General features: G+C 45.9%; 1 protein-coding gene across 3 annotated transcripts in view; it reads left to right on the forward strand.

Moving 5' to 3' along the window:
• Positions 1-20,703, forward strand: part of SLC1A2 (solute carrier family 1 member 2) — a 156,097-nt gene that overhangs the window by 94,529 nt on the left and 40,865 nt on the right. For 2 of the 3 annotated variants that reach the window (XM_007181078.3, XM_007181079.2), the window contains exons 2-6: positions 2,635-2,774; positions 4,629-4,781; positions 6,637-6,887; positions 12,740-12,908; positions 17,291-17,417. In XM_007181078.3, coding sequence (XP_007181140.1) covers positions 2,635-2,774; positions 4,629-4,781; positions 6,637-6,887; positions 12,740-12,908; positions 17,291-17,417 — 840 coding nt within the window. Of the gene's footprint in view, positions 1-951; positions 968-2,634; positions 2,775-4,628; positions 4,782-6,636; positions 6,888-12,739; positions 12,909-17,290; positions 17,418-20,703 lie in introns of those variants that run through there. The other variant, XM_057553441.1, reaches the window with a different exon arrangement.

The following is a 20,703-nucleotide window of genomic DNA, read 5'->3' on the forward strand; positions in this document are numbered from 1 at the left end:
GGTTTACAGCTTCGGATTACTGGCTGGAGAAGTGTTTAAAAAATATGAAAAGAGCCTAATGCAAGCATAGAAATATGGTCTATCCATGTTAAAAAGATAGTTTTGATCATTTTCCCTGCTGTGCTGTAAAAAGAACTTTTCCGTCTGTTTCACTTGGTGATGGGAGGAAGTGGTACTTACTGCTCGCCGGTCAGAAAGCCCCTGTCTGCTTGCTGTGAGCTTCATGCCCTATTTTCTTCTTTAGACTGTCTGAGCGATCATCAACACACACATATGCCAGATAGTCAGAGATTGCCCCCAGACTAACTAGATGAGTAGAATATTAGGCCATTAAGGGAAGACTAAGAAGCTTATATTTTGACTAATGTTATCATCTGGGCATTCTACCAGACCATGTCACATTATTCCTAATTTTAAAATATTCTGTTATTTATTTATTTATAATGTTTATTTATTTATTTTTATTTATTTTTATCTTTTAATTCCATGAAAGGAGTACTTTTTTTTTTTAATTTATTATTTATTTATTTATTTATTTATGGCTGTATTGGGTCTTCGTTTCTGTGCGAGGGCTTTCTCTAGTTGCGGCAAGCGGGGTCCACCCCTCATCGTGGTGCGTGGGCCTCTAGCTATCGCGGCCTCTCTTGTTGTGGAGCACAGGCTCCAGACGCGCAGGCTCAGTAATTGTGGCTCACGGGCCCAGTTGCTCCGCGGCATGTGGGATCTTCCCAGACCAGGGCTCGAACCTGTGTCCCCTGCATTGGCAGGCAGATTCTCAACCACTGCGCCACCAGGGAAGCCCTAATTTTTATTTTTTATTAAAGTATAGTTGATTTACAATGTTGTGTTAGTTTCAGGTGCACAGCAAAGTGATTCAGTTATACATATACATATATCCATTCTTTTTCAGATTCTTTTCCCATATAGGACATTACAGACTATTGAGAAGAGTTCCCTGTGCTATACAGTAGGTCTTTATTGATTATGTATTTTATATATAGTAGTGTGTATATGTTAATCCCAAACTTCTAATTTATCCCTCCCCCCACCACCTTTCCCCTTTGGTAATCATAAATTTGTTTTCTAAATCTGTGAATCTGTTTCTGTGTTGTAAATAAGTTCATTTGTATCATTTTATTCTGGAAGCAAGTATATTAGGCAGCCTGTTATGAAAAAGTAAGTCTTATGTTGGGTCCCTGGTCTTGACTCTGAGACTCTGGAAGCTAAGCTTGGTGTCTTGAAAGAATGATGGTGCAACTGGGTGGGTCCCCTAACTTAAATGTCACCCTTGTGAATGTTCCCTGGAGAAAGGAACCACTTGTGTTGGCTGCCATGCCAGGCCCCCAACATACATTATCATGTTTAACTTCCACAGGGTAGGCCTCGAGCCCTTCTTTCTATAAACCACACAGCTAGCAAGTGATAGCGTCAGAATTTGAACCCAGGCTCTCTGTTTCCAAAACCCACACTATTTCCATTATAATCAGTGATTCCAAACCACTAATCTGAAGAGTTCTGTTGGTTCCAAAGGAAGATCTCCCCAGTCTGTGGTGAGAATATCTAGGTAAAGCTGACACCTGCCTATCTGGGAAGATATTGTCATTTATTCAGAGACTGTGACTTGTCTTTCTAGGTGTTAAAGACCTTTTTTTGTTTGTTTGTCACATGATGGTGGTTGTAAATGGCAGCTAGCAAAAACGTCCTAAGACGTCAAAGTGAAAAATTGGCCTCCCTATGTTGGTCCCCAAGCTTAAATTTGAAATCTTATTGGCCTGGGAAATGACGTAGCTGGATAAAAAGGCAGTATACTCATTATCCTGGCAAGGGCTCCATTGGCAGAGTCTTAGCATAGCTTGGGTTCACATGGGGTTTTTCTGGAAGAGGGCTGGGGTGCATCTACGGGTGAAGGTGATTGCATGCTTCTTAAAGCCATACTTCTTTGACACTGAGTAGTATGACTATTGGCAGCTTAGAGGACTCCTGATAATGCAAGTGACCTTTTAAAAACCACAATGGAATGAATTGTTTTTAACTAGATAAACCATCTTTTCCAAAAGAGAGGTAAAACTCGGACTACCAGCATTTATGACTTTTCTGTGTCCAGAATGGGGAAGGCTTGAGCTCAGAGGCATTTAATTTAGCAGTGACTTAGGCTGTGACGCTCCTGACCTTAGATTATTCAAAAGCCATCTTCTTGCTGTTGATACAAGAAGGAAAGAGCTCAGGTTTTGAAGCCAGGCATATATGGAGTCTCACTATCCATTCCTTTTAGCCTGTGACGCTGGGCAAGTTACTTTCTGTAAAACAGGGCAGAGATACTTGCCTCAGAGAGTTACCATGGTGGGCAACTCCTGGAAAAACCTTCCACTGCCTATGTGATGCCTTTTCTGTGATGATCCAAGATAATAGGGATAAAAGCACTTGGCGTGTTGGCGTTCGGTGTGTCCTAGTAACCTGCTTATAGGCAAACTGGAATTCAGGGTGCCCTGAGTTGCCCTGGTTTTTACTTTCCTGCCCATGGTTCCAGATTCCCAGCTGTGCCTGGGGAAGGCTGTTTCGCCTCCTGCAACCTGAGACCCTCAAACCGCAGAGATGCCCAGCGGACTCTGACCACTGCCTCCCCTTCTGTTCTAGTGCCAACAACATGCCCAAGCAGGTGGAAGTGCGGATGCACGACAACCACCTCAGCTCGGAGGAGCCGAAGCCCCGGCATCTGGGGCTGCGCTTGTGTGACAAGCTGGGGAAGAATCTCCTGCTCACGCTGACCGTGTTCGGTAGGTGACAGGCCTGCCCCACCCTCCCCTCTTCCCCTGGACTCTCCTGGCTCTGTATGGAAGCTGGTTCTGGCAGCCAGCCCTCCCCCTGGAAAGCAAGCACACGCTCTGCCTAACTCTGCCTTTACCCAGGCACGGCTGCCTCAGTGATACCATATTCCCTGTCACCTGCCCTAGCCATGTTTGCCTCCTTGGGATTCTTGTGGTTCTCAGATTTCAGTATGCGTGTACATTTCCCATGGGTATGTCAGCATGCAGATTCCCAGGCCCTACTCACAGAGACTCTGGGCCACTTGGAGTGAGACCTAGGAATCTGCATCTTAACAAACCTTCTAGGTGATTCCAAAGCAGATGGTCAGTAGACCACATTTAGAGAAGTACCTGTGTCCAGATAAAGGCAACAGTTGCCCTAACCCCACTAACAGGGCTCCCAAGGTCTAAGCTTCTTCAAGCACCTCATTAACTTAGATTCGGTTAGCACATTAGCTAACGAGGTCCGTGTGGAAGAGGCTTGTCCCAAAGCCTTGATCCATTCCAGCTCCACCTCAAAAGCCTTACTCCCCTGCCTCTGTCCTCACCCAAGCTCTGATTGTCCTTTCGTGTGACTGTTGATACAGACTTGGCCTTGGGTTTTCAACCAGGATTGATTGAAAATGGGGAAAATTGTGGTTTCTTATAGGGACAACCACATCTTTTCCTTTCTCAACACCCCCTCCTTGTTCTTCAACTCTTATGAGGCTATACGCGGAAGCAATGAAGAGCCATCCACACACACACACACACACACACACACACACACAAACATCATCCATGGCTTCTCCTTCGAGTCAGTCATCTTGGATGTCGGTGGACTAGTCAGGACTGGGAACTTGCCCCCCAGCTCAGTTCACTTAACAGAAGAAGACCACAGGCGTGGTAGGGTTTTCCAAGGGTTACCCTCCACAGAAGCAAATTTCATTCATCAGGGGCTTTGAAGAAGTGTGTTTTTCACCTGTGGAAGAAAAAAAGATAAGGCTTTTGGCCATGTTACTCCCTTTGCATATCTGGAGTTAACACCATAGCCACATACCTAGGACCCCCCTCCCCCCTTACACCAGTCATGCTATGACCCCACTTGTGGTCTCCAGAACATCGTTTATGTTGGCCACCAGTTTGGAAAGATCCAAGGTTTTCTTGTGGAATCCCTGCGTATGCAAAGTGAAAGGCTCCTGCTAGCATCGCTGCCCAAATTGTTTCTTCCCAAATTATGTATTTTTAGACACCCCCCTTGACCTCCCCTAGGATCAGCAAGTCTCAAGATTATGTACAAGGACATAGAAGTCAAAGAGAAAACTTCTTGAGGATAAGCCTTGGGGAAATTATCAGAAGGCAAAGAAAATAGAAGAAGAAAGAAAACACCCCAGCTTAGTCACTTAAATGTTCCTTTTATCTGGTATTCAGTTAAAAAGGGAAGAAAAACATGAAACACCATGGAATGTGGCCAGCCTAGGCTGCGAAGAGAAGCAATCTCTGGCACTGTGGATTATTTCTACTGACAATCTGTGACTCTGCAAGTGGATGATATCCTCAAAGAAGCCAGAGTCAAGTTGCCAGGTTATACTTCCCACAAAGCCTTGAGAAGGCTCTTCTTGACTCTTCTTGACTCTCAACTTTTAGAATAGTTGGAGATACAAAGTATTTTCTCACGAGTCATCAAAATCAACTTCACTTTTCTAATGGTATTTTTGTTACGTGTTAGTCATCATTTGATGATGGAGACGTATGAGGAAGGTCAATGTCATTGAACTACATCCCTAGAGCTATTCATTTGATGAGGGCAAAAGCTAAATTCATATTTTTCCCCCTTTCTTATAGGTGTCGTCCTGGGGGCAGTATGTGGAGGGCTTCTTCGCTTGGCATCTCCTATCCACCCTGATGTGGTTATGTTAATAGCCTTCCCAGGGGATATACTCATGAGGATGCTAAAAATGCTCATTCTGCCTCTAATCATCTCCAGCTTAATCACAGGTAAGACCACCTCTCTGGCACCGGGCCAAAGCGGGTCATACTCCCCCTCCAGCTTTTGGATTGACCATAGAATCTCAGTTTGGTTGAATCAATGAATGTGATCATCTGTGTCATTTCACTTCAGAGCCTTGGTTTTTCCTGTCTCTAAAATTGGGATAAGCAACCCTAAAAAAAGAGTTTGCCACCTATTGGTTGGTCCATCTGTCTGTCTAGCAACAAAAGATAAAAAGGAAATAGCCACATGTTAGAAGTGATCATATCTAGTGATTTTAATTTTTAATGTATACTTTTCTCATTTCCCAAATTGTATTTGTTCAGAAACTGACAAATAAAGGTAACAAATAGAAAAAGAAATTTTCTCTTTACTACTTAATTGGGTGTAGAGGGAAGTGGGTATTAAAAATAAATGAAATACTAGATATGAAACCCTTTGAGTTTTTCAGAAGAAAGGTACCCTTAATGTATAGGTCATGTTCACTTGTTTTTTGGCTGAAAGAGTTGTTTTATTTGAAAGAATTTTTTCCCCTCCCTGGGCTTATACTGGTAGTTTCCTCCTTACCAAATAGTATTACTCAAACAAGGTATAAACTGATAAAGTTTAGAGACTAAGCTCTGAGTTAGGGATGAAGAGCTGGGCTTTGGTTTATATCTGGGTGCCAACAGGCTGGGTGACCTTGAGAAAGCTGTCCCTCTGGACCATCCACCTTATGAAGGTCGTGAAGCTCTGGTAACTCCAAGAGATTCAGATGCTACAGTCTCATAGCTGGTGGACCAGTGAGTCCAGTGAGGGAAAGAGCTGGGACTCAGTGTCAGGAGGATCTTATCATTCAGCCCCAGATTGAGTGAAGCTCAATCTTCACTTTAAATGCTCCTTTTTAAACCAGAGAAAATTTGTTCTCCATGCCTGTTTAACAGATTGTACATTGGCCAACCTGGTAAGGAAACCTCACTTCCGTCGGCTAGAATTAGACTTCAGGTTGTAAGGAGAAATGTGTCACACATGGGTCAGCTTCACTCAGAGAATTATTAACATCAATAATAACTTCCTCCCCCACGGCAAAAAAGACTGGTCCCCAGAAAGGGTTGCATCTCTCAGTCTAGTAAAAGCAGGAACTGAAACCAGGAAGTAGAAAAACTGAAGAAACTACTGGAAAAAAAAACCCAATGAAGGCTGGAGTTTTTGTGACTTGCTTGGAATTTCCGCTAACCATCACAGAAGCTCCTGAAATATAAATGAAGCTCCCACCCGTGCTGGGTGTTTCGTGCACCTGTTCTCACATCCCTACTTGAGGTCAGAAAATGTGGTCTCCATCAAGTTTCACCTCGGGGGAATGAGAAGGCTGTGCTAGAATCACTTTTCCAGATTTTTGATTTCATGACCAGTAATGTATTCAAAAGACGTTTTGAATACATAGGGCTACCAATCTTTTATTTTCTTAAGTGAGGACATTAAAACAAACAAAAAAACCTAGCATGTACCAGGACCACCACTTCATAAAGAAAGGATATCTTAATATCAAATAAGTGGGAAGGACATAATCTCAGAATTAAAAATTGAAGAGAGTATTCAATTTTAACTCACTATTGCAGACTGACAAAAAGTAGTCACCAACCAGTTTATAAACCCTGAACCAGATGTTCTCCAACTCTCCCCAGTTCTCTAGAATCTCAAAAATATCCTTGGAAAATTGAATTGTAAACTGTGGAATTGACCAAATATTCAGGTGAAGAAGGTTTAATTAACCATTAATACGTTTGAGTGATACAAAGCCGAGGGTTGGTTATAGGTATGCAGAGAGGGGCAAGTAACAGGAAAATAATAGAACTAATACTTCTGGATTTCTTTTCCATCCAGGGTTGTCAGGCCTGGATGCTAAAGCCAGTGGCCGCTTAGGCACGAGAGCTATGGTATATTACATGTCCACGACCATCATCGCTGCGGTGCTGGGGGTCATCCTGGTCTTGGCTATCCACCCGGGGAACCCCAAACTCAAGAAGCAGCTGGGGCCTGGGCAGAAGAACGATGAAGTGTCCAGCCTGGATGCCTTTCTGGACCTTATTCGAAATCTCTTCCCTGAAAACCTTGTCCAAGCCTGTTTTCAGCAGGTAACCTAGAGTTCTGATATCCATTGTTCTCCAAACTCCTAAGTTACAAAGGTGGTAACTTAGAGACTGTTTCAACAAATCAGCTCTGGGGAGTAATTTTTTTCATATTTATACTCTGCCTAGGGGTTGTATGGGGTCATCTGGGGCAGGAGTTTAGGATTGGAGTCGTGTTGTCTTTGTTTTTTTAACCTTCCCTTTCTTTTGCAGTACACTTAATAGCATTTAGCTCTGGGATCCCTCTTCTCCTTTCTTTCTTTGATCTCTCTTTCTTCTTTTTGGGTCTTGTCTCTGTGTCGTCCAAGGGGACATTTTGATCACCCTTGCCCGCAACTCTCTAGAGCACTCAGTGGTTCTTGATCTTAGCACTATAGCAAAACCACATGTGGTCCATTTAAAAATGCACGTGCTCTACAGAATCAGAATCTCCAGGGTGGGCCCAGGGACTGGGTATTTGTCAAATTCTGGAAGTAATACATGAGGATTTTGGAAAGTTTATAGATGCACATAAAGTAAAAATTCAAGTCCCCACGTCGCTTCCCTAGAGCTACTCATGTTTTCTCCTATATATTTTCTTTGTCACATATGTGTGTGTATGTGTGCATAAAATTAAAAAAAATTCAGCTCGGGTGGTGCTGCATCGTACATACTGTGTTACACCTTGCTTTTTCGTTTAACAGTGTTTTAGTGTCATCTCTCTCTTTCGTTTTTCATTGTTGTGTAGTATTTCTAAAGGATAAATTCTAGAAGCAAAACTGTCCTGCCAGAGTTGATATTTTGAATTTGCTGGGTGTTGCAAAAATAGCCTTAAAAATTTTGTATCGGTATATATGTTCCTACCAGCTGCACTCAGGCATATCTAGTTTTTAACACACGACTTTTAAAACCAGTTGATTCTGCTGGGTGTGTTACCGACCAGGGTTCTTGGACTCTTTAATCAATAGAAATTGATAAGAGGCCAGATGAGAAATTCAGGCAAGGCTTTATGTGGACTTGTGCTGCCGTACAGCAAAAGCAAGTAACAGCTTCCCTCGCTCCCTCCCTGGGGTGGGGGGCAGGGCCAGCAAGCTGGTCCCTTAAACGGGGTGAGGGTGAGGATGGGTCCAGGGCTCAGGCGGGAAGGGTGGCTTGGGTGGTGTGCCCACCCCCTTGGTGGTGCTGTGTGCAGGGATCATGCGTGGTACCCTGCTTTTGCTCCAGACACCCCAGAAGTGGCAGTTGGGTTTTGGGTCTTTTTGTATCTGATTGTTCATAATTTGCCCCAATTGCGCATGCACGCAGTTATTTTTAGTCCCTTATAGTTTCTTTGTATTCTGCTGTTTGTCCAGGTGCAAGCACTGCAGCAAAGAGTCCCAGATATCCCGGGTCTCAGATTCCAGCCTCTCTCAAGTGGAACCACTGAGTTAGCTGCCCAGGTCCCCCTCACCAGCCTAAGGCTAGTTTAGGTTCGAATACACCTCCGTTCACATTAACTCTGGTTGGAAGTAAACTAGAATCAAGGAAGCTCCTTCAACCATTTCCAGGGAATCACAGAAGAATAAATTGAGGAAACAGGTCTCAGAGAAGAAAAGTCTGCATTCCCAGCTGCCCCCAAAGTGCCATTGCCAATCACTGCTGAGCCCAGTTTACTCTGGATAAATCTGGAATATGGTCTCTGATTTCCAATACCACTTCAGAGGCACTTGTAGCAAGGAGCTATATTAAAGGAAACATTCCAGGCAGGGGAAGTTGGGTGGGGAGTGAATAGAAACAAGCTAGGGGAGGGGTGCTTACTGGTACCCTCTCTGTGCAATGTGCCTGCCCCTCAGCCAGCCTGCTTAGAAAGATGAGTTTGCTTGCTTTGGGGTGATAGACGCAACCGGGTGCCAAGTCTATTCTTAACATTTTGGAAAGAGCGCTCTGGAGCTGTAGCACCTGGAGGCTGAGCTGGTAGGAGTCTGGGGGTAGGGGTAGCATCGGAGGGACGGGGAGGGACAGATTTGGGCCTCCCTTCTGTGCCCCATCACGACCACGCTCCACGCAAGAAGGAGTCCCTTTCATCTGAGTCAGTGAGGCAGAACTGAGAAGCAAGCAGCACCCAGAGCTGTTGCTCTGGGCTGGGGTGAATTTCTGTGGTGTCAGCCATGCTCACGCTCCCTGACCTGTCTGGTTGATGGGCAATCTCTAGTGTCCCCCAGGGCAAGGGGCACTGGGGGACACTAGAATAGAGGACCACGCCATTCCCTGCCTCACCCCTGCCCTGGACCCACCCCTCCACTGACAAAATTCATATGAGGAGTGAGCCCTTAGTCCTCCAGCTAAGCCCAAGGACATGGTCCTTTGGGTTAGGACACTCAGAGAAATAATCATGTGGAATATTTGACCGCAGGGTGAGGGAGGGTGCAGATTCTGTAAGCCAGACTCCAGGCAGCCCAGAGGAAAGGAAGCTTAAACTAGGTGCAATCCCACAGGCTTAGGAGGGCCTTGAAGAGGGTTGGAAGAAAGGGAACTCTTTGACGGTGACAAGGAATTACCAGAGAGAAAGGGTGCTGGGTGGTGACTTCCGTGCCCTCGGGGTACAGCTGGGAGTGGTTTCAGACAGCCTCTCTTGGGTGGAGGGAGCTTCAGGACCGGAGGTAGACACAGAGACAGAAAGAGAAAGGCGTGCTGTCTCCAGCGCAGAGGGTCCGCCCCCAAGGTGGCAGAACCTGTGTCCCTGAGAGCAGGGAGGCCTCCTGTTCACTGCTTCGGGCTGACTCTGAACCAAGGTGAGGTTTCCAAGGTGGCAACAGGCTGTCAGGTGTGGCCTGACCACATTCATCAGGCACAGTGAGAGTGACCACATGGGGTCCTTTCTTCCGGGGAATTCAGTGAACTGGGTTTGCTCCTTTGGCCGATATTTGGGTGCACAGGATGCCACAGAGAATGAACCAGTCGGGGTCCCTGCTCAGTGGAGCTGACTTACATTCAGGGACTCAGGGGAGATAGACCAGAACAAATGTCAGGTAAACGCACAAGTTACTTGAAAATTAAGGTAAGTGCACTCTGAGAGCTGGAGCAGGATGATGGGCTAGTAACCGGGGGAGACGTCTGAGCTGAGGCAATAAGGGGTCAGAATGAGCCAGCCCGGGCCTTCCCTGGTGGCGCAGTGGTTAAGAATCCACCTGCCAGTGCAGGGGACACGGGTTCAAGCCCTGGTCCAGGAAGATCCCACATGCCGCGGAGCAACTAAGCCCGTGCGCCACAACTACTGAGCCTGCGTCCTAGAGCCCGTGCGCCACAACTACTGAGCCCGCGTGCTGCAACTACCGAAGCCCGCGCACCTAGAGCCCGTGCTCCGCAACAAGAGAAGCCACCACAACGAGACGCCCGCGCACCGCATCGAAGAGTAGCCCCCACTCACCAGCAACTAGAGAAAGCTGGCGCGCAGCAACGAAGACTCAAATGCAGCCAAAAATAAATAAATAAATGTATTAAAAAAAAAAAAAAAAGAATGATCCAGCCTGAGGAGAACTGGGGGAAGAGCCCACTAAGTGGGGGCAGAGGCTCACGGAGGTTGGCAAGCATTTGGTGAGAAGAGAAGCAAGGCCGCTGAGTGGGGAGTGGAGTGGGTGAAGGAGGGCCTGGCGGGCCGGGGTCGGACTCTGGTTCTTATTCTAAGAGTTCAGGCAAGGAGATGACTGTTTTTGTATTTTTAAAAAAATCAACCTGGTAGCTCTGGTTATAGACAGAGCTCCAGGTAGCTACTTACCTGGGGATCGCAGGTAGCCAGGAAGAGGAGGTGAGTCAGTGAGCAGGCTTTGCAGGTTTTAAGGTGAGAGACCCTGGCGGCTGGGACTGGCGTTGGCAGCCAGCTGGGGTTCTTCAGCCCAAACAGGCTTGAACTGAGAACTCAGAGGACCCGGCCTGTCGTCCAGCCTTCAACTCAGCCGCTGAGCTGCGCTCTTTGGAAGCTGGATTTTGGAGCTGAACATACCTCATTTTGAACCCTGCTTCAGTAAACTACTAGCTGTCTGTCCTGGGGTTAGTTACTCAGCCCCGTGAGCCTTGAGGGGCTCCTGTTGACATAAGAAGTAATAGTTGTCAAAGATGGAACACCTGGCCGCCCCCCTGATCCTGGAAGCACCATTTATTCAGGCCCATGGCCGTTACTCCTGTGAACTTGAGCTTTGGCTTCTTTAGCCTTCTCAGGATGGGCCTACAGTTGGCTCTGGTCCCCACTTTGTCCCCAGGAGGGTGACTCTGTTGTTCATGGAAGCTTCCCTTTCAAATCCTTCCTGCGTTCTCTCTTTGTGCCAGCGTTGCCCAGACCAAGGGGGCCATGAGCTGCCTGTTGCCATTCAGCTGGGGCTGCCCTTCTCCCTGCACAAGTGCATGTGGCCAGGTTAGAACACGGAGTACCTGCCTTGCCTCAGGGAATGCTGTGCTTCCCTCTCTCCCAGTTAGGAGAGCTGGTCAGGTCAACCTTGCTTACTCTCGGGCCCAGCTGCTGTAGGGTTGGGTCCATAGAGTTTATCAGGCAGCACAGGTGGTGAAAGACCTCAGTGGTGGTCAGAGCATCTGAGTTGAGGTCCCAGTTCTCCCAATAATTCTATGACGTCTGATGAGTCACTTGACTTGTCCATGCCCCCTCTTCTGTAACTATGCAGGCTTCAGCCATCTGTCACCTACTACGTGCCGGCACTGACATTCTAGGATTCTGCATGACTTCTATTTTAATGCCCCTGCAGGTAGTGTTTCTCTGGGCTTAGACGTGAGTTTTCACAGCATGCAGGGTGCCTGGCACCTTTAAAAATAGGGTGGCCGCCCCAGATGTCGAGGAATAGCATGAGAGCTTCTTAGGGGGCCGCTTGCACAGGGATGCTTGGGAACATTGAGCAAGGCTTGGCATCACCGCCCCGAAGGAGTGGGTGTCTTCCCACCTTACATACGGAATATGAGCCAGTGACCTGCCATGGGGGCTGCCGGCAGCTGGCACATCTGGCAGCTACATGGAGATTCCCAGCAGAGCCAGGCTCTGGGAGGCGCCTCCGTGAGAGTGGGCCTGTGAAGATTCCGTGCGATAGGAGCCAGGCAGGGAGAAGCGAATCAGGCGGATCATGAGGTGCTGATCTGACTTCCAGCAAGACCCCTGCCCTCCTGTTCCTGACCAGATCCAGGACCCTCCACAGGGGCTGGCAGGTCATCCAACTGGGTCTCACATTTGCTACTATCTCCATGGGAATGAAACAAGCACACAGGCATCCCTCAACCTGAAGCTTGGGTCCCGTTACCAATCACACTGCTTATAGTAGTTACAAAAGAATGTTATAAATCCCATCATTATCGTGGGATGAGGACAATCGTATCCCACTGTATTTGTGCCATGAAGCATCACTCTGTCAAACACACACATATAAAATATTCCCCAATTTCATAACCTTGTTTGGCCATTTCTTTCTTTTTTTTTTTTTTTAATAAATTTATTTATTTATTTATTTATTTTTGGCTGTGTTGGGTCTTCGTTTCTGTGCGAGAGGGCTTTCTCTAGTTGCGGCGAGCGGGGGCCACTCTTCATCGCGGTGCGCGGGCCTCTCACTATCGCGGCCTCTCTTGTTGCGGAGCACAGGCTCCAGACGCGCAGGCTCAGTAGTTGTGGCTCAGGGGCCTAGTTGCTCCGCGGCATGTGGGATCTTCCCAGACCAGGGCTCGAACCCGTGTCCCCTGCATTGGCAGGGGGATTCTCAACCACTGCACCACCAGGGAAGCCCGCCATTTCTTAATTATAATATTTTTGACATATTGGGAATTCAAAAATTTATGTAAGCGGCCAGGCTTTTGGTGACCTTTTACACCAAACCTCTCATCTTTATGGTTTTTTTCCCCCACTCCATTAGATTCAAACAGTGACAAAGAAAGTCCTGGTGGCCCCTCCGTCAGACGAGGAGAGCAATGCCACCAGTGCTGTCCTCTCGCTGTTGAATGAGACTGTGACTGAGCCGCCTGAGGAGACGCAGGTGGTTATCAAGAAGGGCCTGGAGTTCAAGGACGGCATGAATGTCTTAGGTAGGCACACTGGTCTTCATCTCCTTGGGGGAGGTGCCTCTGCCGGGGCCACGTGGCCAGCTTTCCCTGCAGGTCAACACCTAGGCAACCTCGCTTCCTTCTCAGAAAGCCGATCGCCCTGCTGTCCTGTAGGTGGAGCAAGAGGCTGTCTCTGGGGAGCGATTTGAGGGTCACTGGGCCTGAGAACTGAGAGGTGAAGCACGAGGGAGACGGGCAGGAGCCATACCATGTGGGGACGTGGCAGCAGGATTGGGGTATGGGCGAAGCGAGGGGACTGACCTTCACCGGGCACATCCCCCCACTTTCTGCGTGGTGTTGGCAAGTCACTTTCTCTGACTCTCCATTTCGTGAAGTTACACATCCAATCCTTTCATTTCCTAAGCATTTTTTTTTGAGGCGCCCTTGTGTCTGTCCCAGGACTATGCTAGGCATGGGGGCTGTCCCACCTCAGCCCTCACAGTCTGTAAACAAACGCAGTGCTATCAGGAGTGAAAGTGTTGGCGTTGGTGCCAAAACGGGCTTAGCAAAAGGAGACTGTCTGGTTTAACTTTCTGGGATTTCAGTGAGCTTGGAACCTTCTGAGAGTGTCATCCCAGGGGTTCTTTGGCTCTGACGTTAGACTGGTTTGTATCCAGTTTGGATCCCTTATGGACCACTCACCGGTTATCTAATCATGGGCTGGCTGCTCCACTTCTTAAGATTCATCTGTAAAGTGGGCATGGGGTTGGCATTTCTCCTGTAGATCATTGTGAGGATTCACTGAGATTGTGCACGTAGGCACAATGGTACGCGCCATATGCTTTATCATGTGAGCCGCTGTCATCATTAAAGGCCGGGGGTGGAGCGCTAAGCTGCTCAGTAGAAAACACCCCACAGAGGATAGAGACTCCCCATTGTGTGGGTGACTCCAGTTTGCTCACTTTACTCCCCATCCACCCTCTGGGTTCACTCCCCCCACCGTAATAACCCCCATCCACTGTTAGAATGGTGTCCCAAGACAAGAGATTTGGTCATAAGCTGGGAGAAATGGGAAATCTATGTGGAAGAAGTATGTTGATCCACGCAAGCGAGATTTCCAAGGATTTGAATGAGAGCTGTTTAGAAAAGGTTGAGCTCACTTTACCATCTAGGAGATCAAGTGCCCTTGTCTCTTTGATAGGGGCATCAGATAAAGTACAGGGTGCCCAGTTTCATGTGAATTTCAGATAAACAACAAATAATTTTAAAGTGTTAAGTATGTCCCAAATATTGCATGGGATATACTTGGACTAAAAAAATTTTTTCATTGTTTTTCTGAAATTCAGATTTTACCTGGGAGTCCTTTTTGTTTGTTCTAAATTTGGTCACCGTTCTCCTTACTTATCCAGAATGGTGGAGAAACAGAGGTGGAGGGAGCAGGACTTTCCGGCCAGTGAAAAGTGTCTTTTTCTTTGACCTGGCAGGAAGCGGAGAGTGAGGGAAGAGATAAGCTGACCAGGTTGCCAGGTAACAAAAGATCAGTAAACATTGCTGACAACCAGTGGGAGGCGAGAGGAGGAAGGAGAGAGGAGAAAATAGGAGAGTTCCTCTGAGAAGGAGGGTTTGCAAATATCCTCAGCATCCAACCCTGAGTGGCTCTTCTCTCCCACTGTCCAGATATCTGTGACCCTTTCAGGCATTCCCAAATCCCCTTGCCCCCCAAACCCTATGGTCAAAGTGGCCCCACTATTTTCTACTGTGGCCATGAGTAATGGGGCCAGAGCTTTGGGGTGAATCATTCAGAAGACTTTTGTGGTCATTTCCAGAGTCCTGGTGGATTCTGGGAAGTCACATGACCTTTGGCTGTACCAGGGAGTTTCAACACAATTCACGACTCTCTCAACCCCAGTGACCAAGTCTAAGAGGGCTTTGTTCAAATGAAACACCCCTGTTCCAGCGAGTTCAATGAGGCAGTGTTTACAGAGGGAAATGCACAAGCTGGCTGTGGGTTTCCAAGTGCAAATTGAGGCTCTGGAAAGCTAAGGGAAGTTAGACTGTTGAGAAACTTCCCATTTACAAATCATGGCTGAAATAAGGTTCTTTCCATTGTCTTCCAAGGGCAGAGATTGTGGCCTTTTTTTTTTTTTGGTTTTGGTTTGTTTTTCGGTTTTGGAAAATCCCGAGGATCAAGCATTGCAAGAGTGAAGATAAAAATCCTGGCTCTGGCCCCCCACTTCTTTAAAGACTCATTTCTTTACCCCCAAGACCTCCAGACTGCTCCGGGGCTCTACTTCAATCCCAACCACTTAAATCAACTCCTGTGAGATAGCGCTCCTTTCAACATCTCTCTCTTACACTCATAGAGATGGCCCGTTTCTGGTGACCCTGCCAGGGGAGCTATTTTATTCTAGTTCTTTGGGAACTTGAGACCTTGAACATTTTCTCTTAAAATTTCCAAATGGAATTAACCAAGTGATACTAGCTATTCTCAGCCAGAATGTTCACAGATCATTGCTCACCACACACCTAGCAAACTCCTCTCCATGGGCTTGACGAGAGCCTGAATTTGATTTCCTCCATTACCACAGAACTAGGTCACTCTCTCCTGTCACTCTGATTCTAGGTCACGCTAATTCTCATTAAGCCTTTGTGTTTATGGCCAATAACTCACTTGTAAGTCACTAGTTAATCTTTCTGGCCAAGAGCTAAAAAGGGGAAATATTAAATACCAAGGATTAACAATTTCAGTGCAAGTGCTAGATTCTTTTTGCTGAGGGTAGCAAAGGGTAGTTGAACAGTCTGGGTTGACATGTGCTTGGTGTGGGAGGTGAGTGGTTTTGGTGACTAGAGAAAAGGTAAAAGCAGAGGTTCAGAAAGAATTTTCCCCTAAGAGAATCATATTATAATGCTATCATTTACTTTGATACAGCTCAAGACTGCAGGCATAAAAGGACGGACGCAATAGAAAATCGGATGGAATAGGGAGGGACTGGAAATGAAGTCTGCCAAAGTGGGACAGGGTAGGTGTAAGGAGAGGAGGGAGAGAGAGGGAAGAGTGGATGGCCCATACTGCAGGTCAGAGAAAAAGTCAGATGGGCAAGCAAGGGCCCGTTGCCAAGGGGACAATTACACTGATTTATAGTCCATGCAAGTCTTCAGAGTTGGAGCCCCAAGATTGGCAATAACAGATTGGGAGCTGGGGGGCACATGATGACTGGTTATCAGAAATCCGGAGAGCCTTCAGGCAGTAACAGGGACATCCGTTAGCCATGTAGTGTGCCCCAGTCCCTGGGAGGGTCTGGGTGAGACTCCAGGGTGAGAGGCTGAGGAAGAGGGGTGGGACAGAGCAGTGCCAGAGAAAGTATTATGGGGAGAGAAGAGCCAGGTCTTGCCTTGGAGGAGCTAACGTATCAGGCAGGTTCCCTGGACAGATACTCAGGGAATGAGGTAAAAGGTAACATAGAAATAAGACCCAAGTTTGGCTGTTGGGCTTGGTCCAGGACCTAGTGCAATTTGATGCCAGTATCAAGAGGTGGGGACAGGGTTCCTCAAATCCTCCTGGCCTGGGATTAGATTGACCCTGGGGGCTGGGGGGAGGAGAGCTGCATTTAGATGGAAGTCAAGTGATATCAAGTGAAGGGAGAAGAGGGCCAAGGGGCTAGGAAGTAACAAAGACTACGTTCTCACGTTATGATCCTGAAAACAAAAAACCACAATAAAAAAGAAAGCGTTCTAACCATTTTGACCATAGAAAGAATGAGGATGAATTAATAAATAACAGGTTAAATCCAAACAAATTGGGTCATTTGGGGTTTCCCAACTGTTTTGGATTTTTCATTGCTTTCCCTTGGATTTTTCAAGATTCTTCCTCCTTCTCCAATTAGGCACACAGCAATAGGAAAAATATTTTATGTTTAGGATTTTCCTAGAGTGAAACATACCAGCCATGCATTAACTTGGGATAACACCAAACTCATATAGACATAACCCTGGCAGAGACTGAATTGGCTAATTGGTCTCTGCTCTTCTAATATTGGCTCCAAAGTTTGCATGATAATCCCCAAGTCCCAACAAGCCTTACCTTCTTTAATCTATGTACTAATGGAATCTGCTTCCCCATGATTTCATAAGTGAGGAGGAGAGAGAAGAGGGTACTTTTTCGTTTGGAATGAAAATGAATTCCTTTTCTCCAAGCAACTAACCTGCTTGCAGTTCAACTTGCTCATGTGCAAAGTATTCAGGAAAGCCGTAATTATCCAGGGGAAAAGTGGGAAACGTAATGCTTTTGTCTTTTAATGCCTAATTCATAGGGTAACAGGTGGTAAGAATGTGGCCCCATTCATTATGCGGGACAGCAACGAACACGGGAGAAGAAGCACATACTTTGTAATTTGTCCTTCTGTGTCCTGTGATTCACCCAACAGGTCTGATAGGGTTTTTCATTGCTTTCGGCATTGCCATGGGGAAGATGGGCGAGCAGGCCAAGCTGATGGTGGAATTCTTCAACATTTTGAATGAGATTGTAATGAAGCTAGTGATCATGATCATGTGGTAAGTGGGCTTGTTCTTACTTCATGGTGGTGGCTTGTGAGATGGTCTTGGGGTCGCCAGAGGGCACTGGAGCCCTCCCAGCAGGAAAGAGTGGGCAGGCGTGAACCAAGCAAAGGGCTCTCCAGAAAGACTTTGAGAAAGGGATGAAAATCTCTTTTTTTGGAGCTTTCACTAGAAAATGGGCTGGAAAACTATAGCCTGTGGGCCAAATCTTATCTGCCATTTGTTTTGTATGGCCCGTGAATTAAGAATGGGTTTTATGTTTTTATTTGACTGAAAAAAAGAATCAAAAGAGTAGTACTATTCCACGACATGTGAAAATTATGTGAAATTCACATTCAGTGCCCATAAATAGTTTTGTTGGAACCCAGCCATACCTATTCGTTCATGTATTGTCAAGGGTTACTTTTGTGCGAAAAGACAGAGTTGAGTAGCTGTGACCAAGACTGTGTAGCCTGCAAAGCCTAAACTATTTAGTACTTGGCCCCTTACATTAAAAAGGGATGGCCCCTTCCATCCCTGCCCTGGAAGAAAAGACTTAAAAAAAAAAAAAAAGAAAGAAAGAAAGGACAGAAAAGCTGAAAAAACCAATTAGTAATCCTGAAGCTGAGCAGTATCAGGATACACTACACTAAGACACGGCCAAGATCTCAGGGATATGGCTTGACCCAGGGTGTCTGGAAGAACCACTGCGCCAGAATTCTGGTGTCCAAAAGCAATGCACCTTAGATTTGGGTTACTCGTGACTCATATAGGAAAAAAAAAAAAAAAAAAAAAAGGCAGTTCTCAGGCCATGCAAGAAAAAGTGAAATCACAAAAGATTAGAACTGTAAGGGCTCTTGGAAATCTGGTCCCACTCTCTGGTTTTGCAGCAGAGAAAACTGGTCCAGAGACACTAAATCTTGATTCTTTAACATCATCATGATCACCATCATCATAAAAACTATCTTTTATTGATTTCCTCTTATCTGCCAAGAGCCATGATAGTGCTTCATACCTACCAACTGTAATCCCCACAACCCTGCAAAGATGGTGTTATGGTTCCCATGTGACAGAAAAGGCAACTGAGGCTCACTGAGGTGAATTAACTTGCTTAAGAGTAGACAGCTAGGGAGAGGAAGAGCTGGAGTTTATGTTGATATCAAAATCTTTGATATGTAAGTGGGTGGGGGGTTTTGTTGTTGTTTGAATCAAGTAAGCAATATTGTCTCCACTTCATTTCATGTGTGTTTATGGTCAGTGGTTCTGAAGTATAGGGTAGCCCAGAGCATAGGTGTTCTCTCCTTCACCAAGGAAACTGTGTCACCTCCAGTCACTGGAAACTTCTCGTGTCCGGTAACTATCCGACAGAAAGATTTTTACATACGTTCATTTCAGACCCCTACGACGGTCCTGTATGCCTGCCTAGAAATAAGACCAAACCACACGTGTGTTCTATTCACCACAGGAATTCTGCGTTACGGATTCCCTGGCTCCTCCTTCTCCGGTGCTCCCCACCAGCCTTCCCAATCCGCCTCCGATCCTCCTCCGATTCCACGTGTCTTCCCCTGAAATTCCACCTTCGTTCTCTCTTCCTTTCCTTGGCCCTTACTCCCAACTTACAAGGGCACAGTCTGTTCTCGACTTGTATTTTATCTCCACACATGATGATGTGCCTGTAGTAAATTCTTATTAAAACTTTAGGAACGAGGGGGCTGGCTGAAGGCCCCAGGGCCCTAGATCAAGAAGATGCTTCCCATGATTTCATGAACCATATTTAATAGGTCTGGCTTGTGTTGGTCCTTGCTTTCTTGTACTTTAGAAACATGGAAAGGATGCTCATACAATAGCGTGTTCTTTACGATTCTTGTACTGATTCTTCAACTTCCCAGTCAATGCTAGATTTCTGAATATTTCTTTTGTGTGAAGATTTAAAGTCACACACGATGTCTTTTAAAGCCATTCTGAGCTTGCTGAGAGATTAATAAATGGTAATATATGAAGCAAACTAGGCCTCTTGGTTTTAAACCTTAGGATCTGCCTTCATTTCCTAAAGTTCCTAGCAGAGTGAGTACCCTAGCTCTGAATATGCAGTCCATTTTTCTGTGTTATGACGCCAGCGATGTGGGTCATGTATGAAGATTCCTTCCTTTATCCACACCACTGTCATTTCCACTGAGCCCTTGAAGCGGAGGGAATCTTCTAGGAAATCAGATGAGTCATGGGATAAAGTGTAGCCTCCCTTCTCTGCAGGGATGGAGTGGGTGTGGATCGAGAAGTTTCCTCTTCACTGAAACCAAATCTCCTAAAGATTTAGCATCATATCCCAGGAGATGAAGAGCAATTGTGAGTCGGGAATAGGACCTACGGAACAGTTTCTGACAGCTGTTGGGTTACCTCATCTAGGCCAACAGTCCGGAGGGTGTAATATGACATGAGATGCCAATCCTACACATTTCTTTCATTCTTTAGCTGCCTCATCAGCAAGTGAAAACGATGTGTGTGAGAAGGTTCTGGATAAAACAACCAACCACTCCTTAACTGACACCCTCAAAGCTTAAATCATCAGAGTTCTTTCATAGTCTTCTCTACGTGGTAGTAAGAAGAGTAGTAATAGCAAAATGCATGTTTGAGGAGATTACTATTATTCTAACAATAATTATTATAAAATTATAACAGAATTATTAAATTCTTGCTATATGCTTAGTACTTTGTCAATTACTGTCCTGTACCTATTATTGAGAAGATAATAATATTATAATTATTATTAAATCACAATTAAGATTTACCAGATTCCTGCTGTATGCTTAATACTATTCCAATACTTTACATGCATTGACTCATTTATTTTTCACAATAATACCTAGCAAAAATAGGTACTTTGGTGAGCCCTATTTTCCAGAGGAGAAAACTAAGCACAGAGGTTAACTCATTGCACAGCCTAAGTAATTGGAATTATAGAGAAGCATTACCTAAATCAACTTCCATCTGACCTCAGACTGGATTGAACCCAGGATCCTCCTCTTACTAGCTGTGTGACTTTAGGTAAGTTAGAAACACGCTAAACCCCTCATCCTGATCTGTGAAATGGATTGATCATAGAATCCATATCATAGGGTTGCTGTGAGAATTAAGTGAAATTGTGACCAATAGTTATGGAGCATTTCCTATGTGCCAGGACCTGTCTGAGCATTTTGTATGACCTAGTATTATTATTGTTGTTACACTGTAATTACCATTATTATCAATTCAATCCGTAACCCTTTGCTTCTCTGTATTTGTGAATTCCTTAAGAATCCTGCAAAGC

The sequence above is a fragment of the Balaenoptera acutorostrata genome, chromosome 9, assembly GCF_949987535.1.
Source record: "Balaenoptera acutorostrata chromosome 9, mBalAcu1.1, whole genome shotgun sequence".
Taxonomy (NCBI): domain Eukaryota; kingdom Metazoa; phylum Chordata; class Mammalia; order Artiodactyla; family Balaenopteridae; genus Balaenoptera; species Balaenoptera acutorostrata.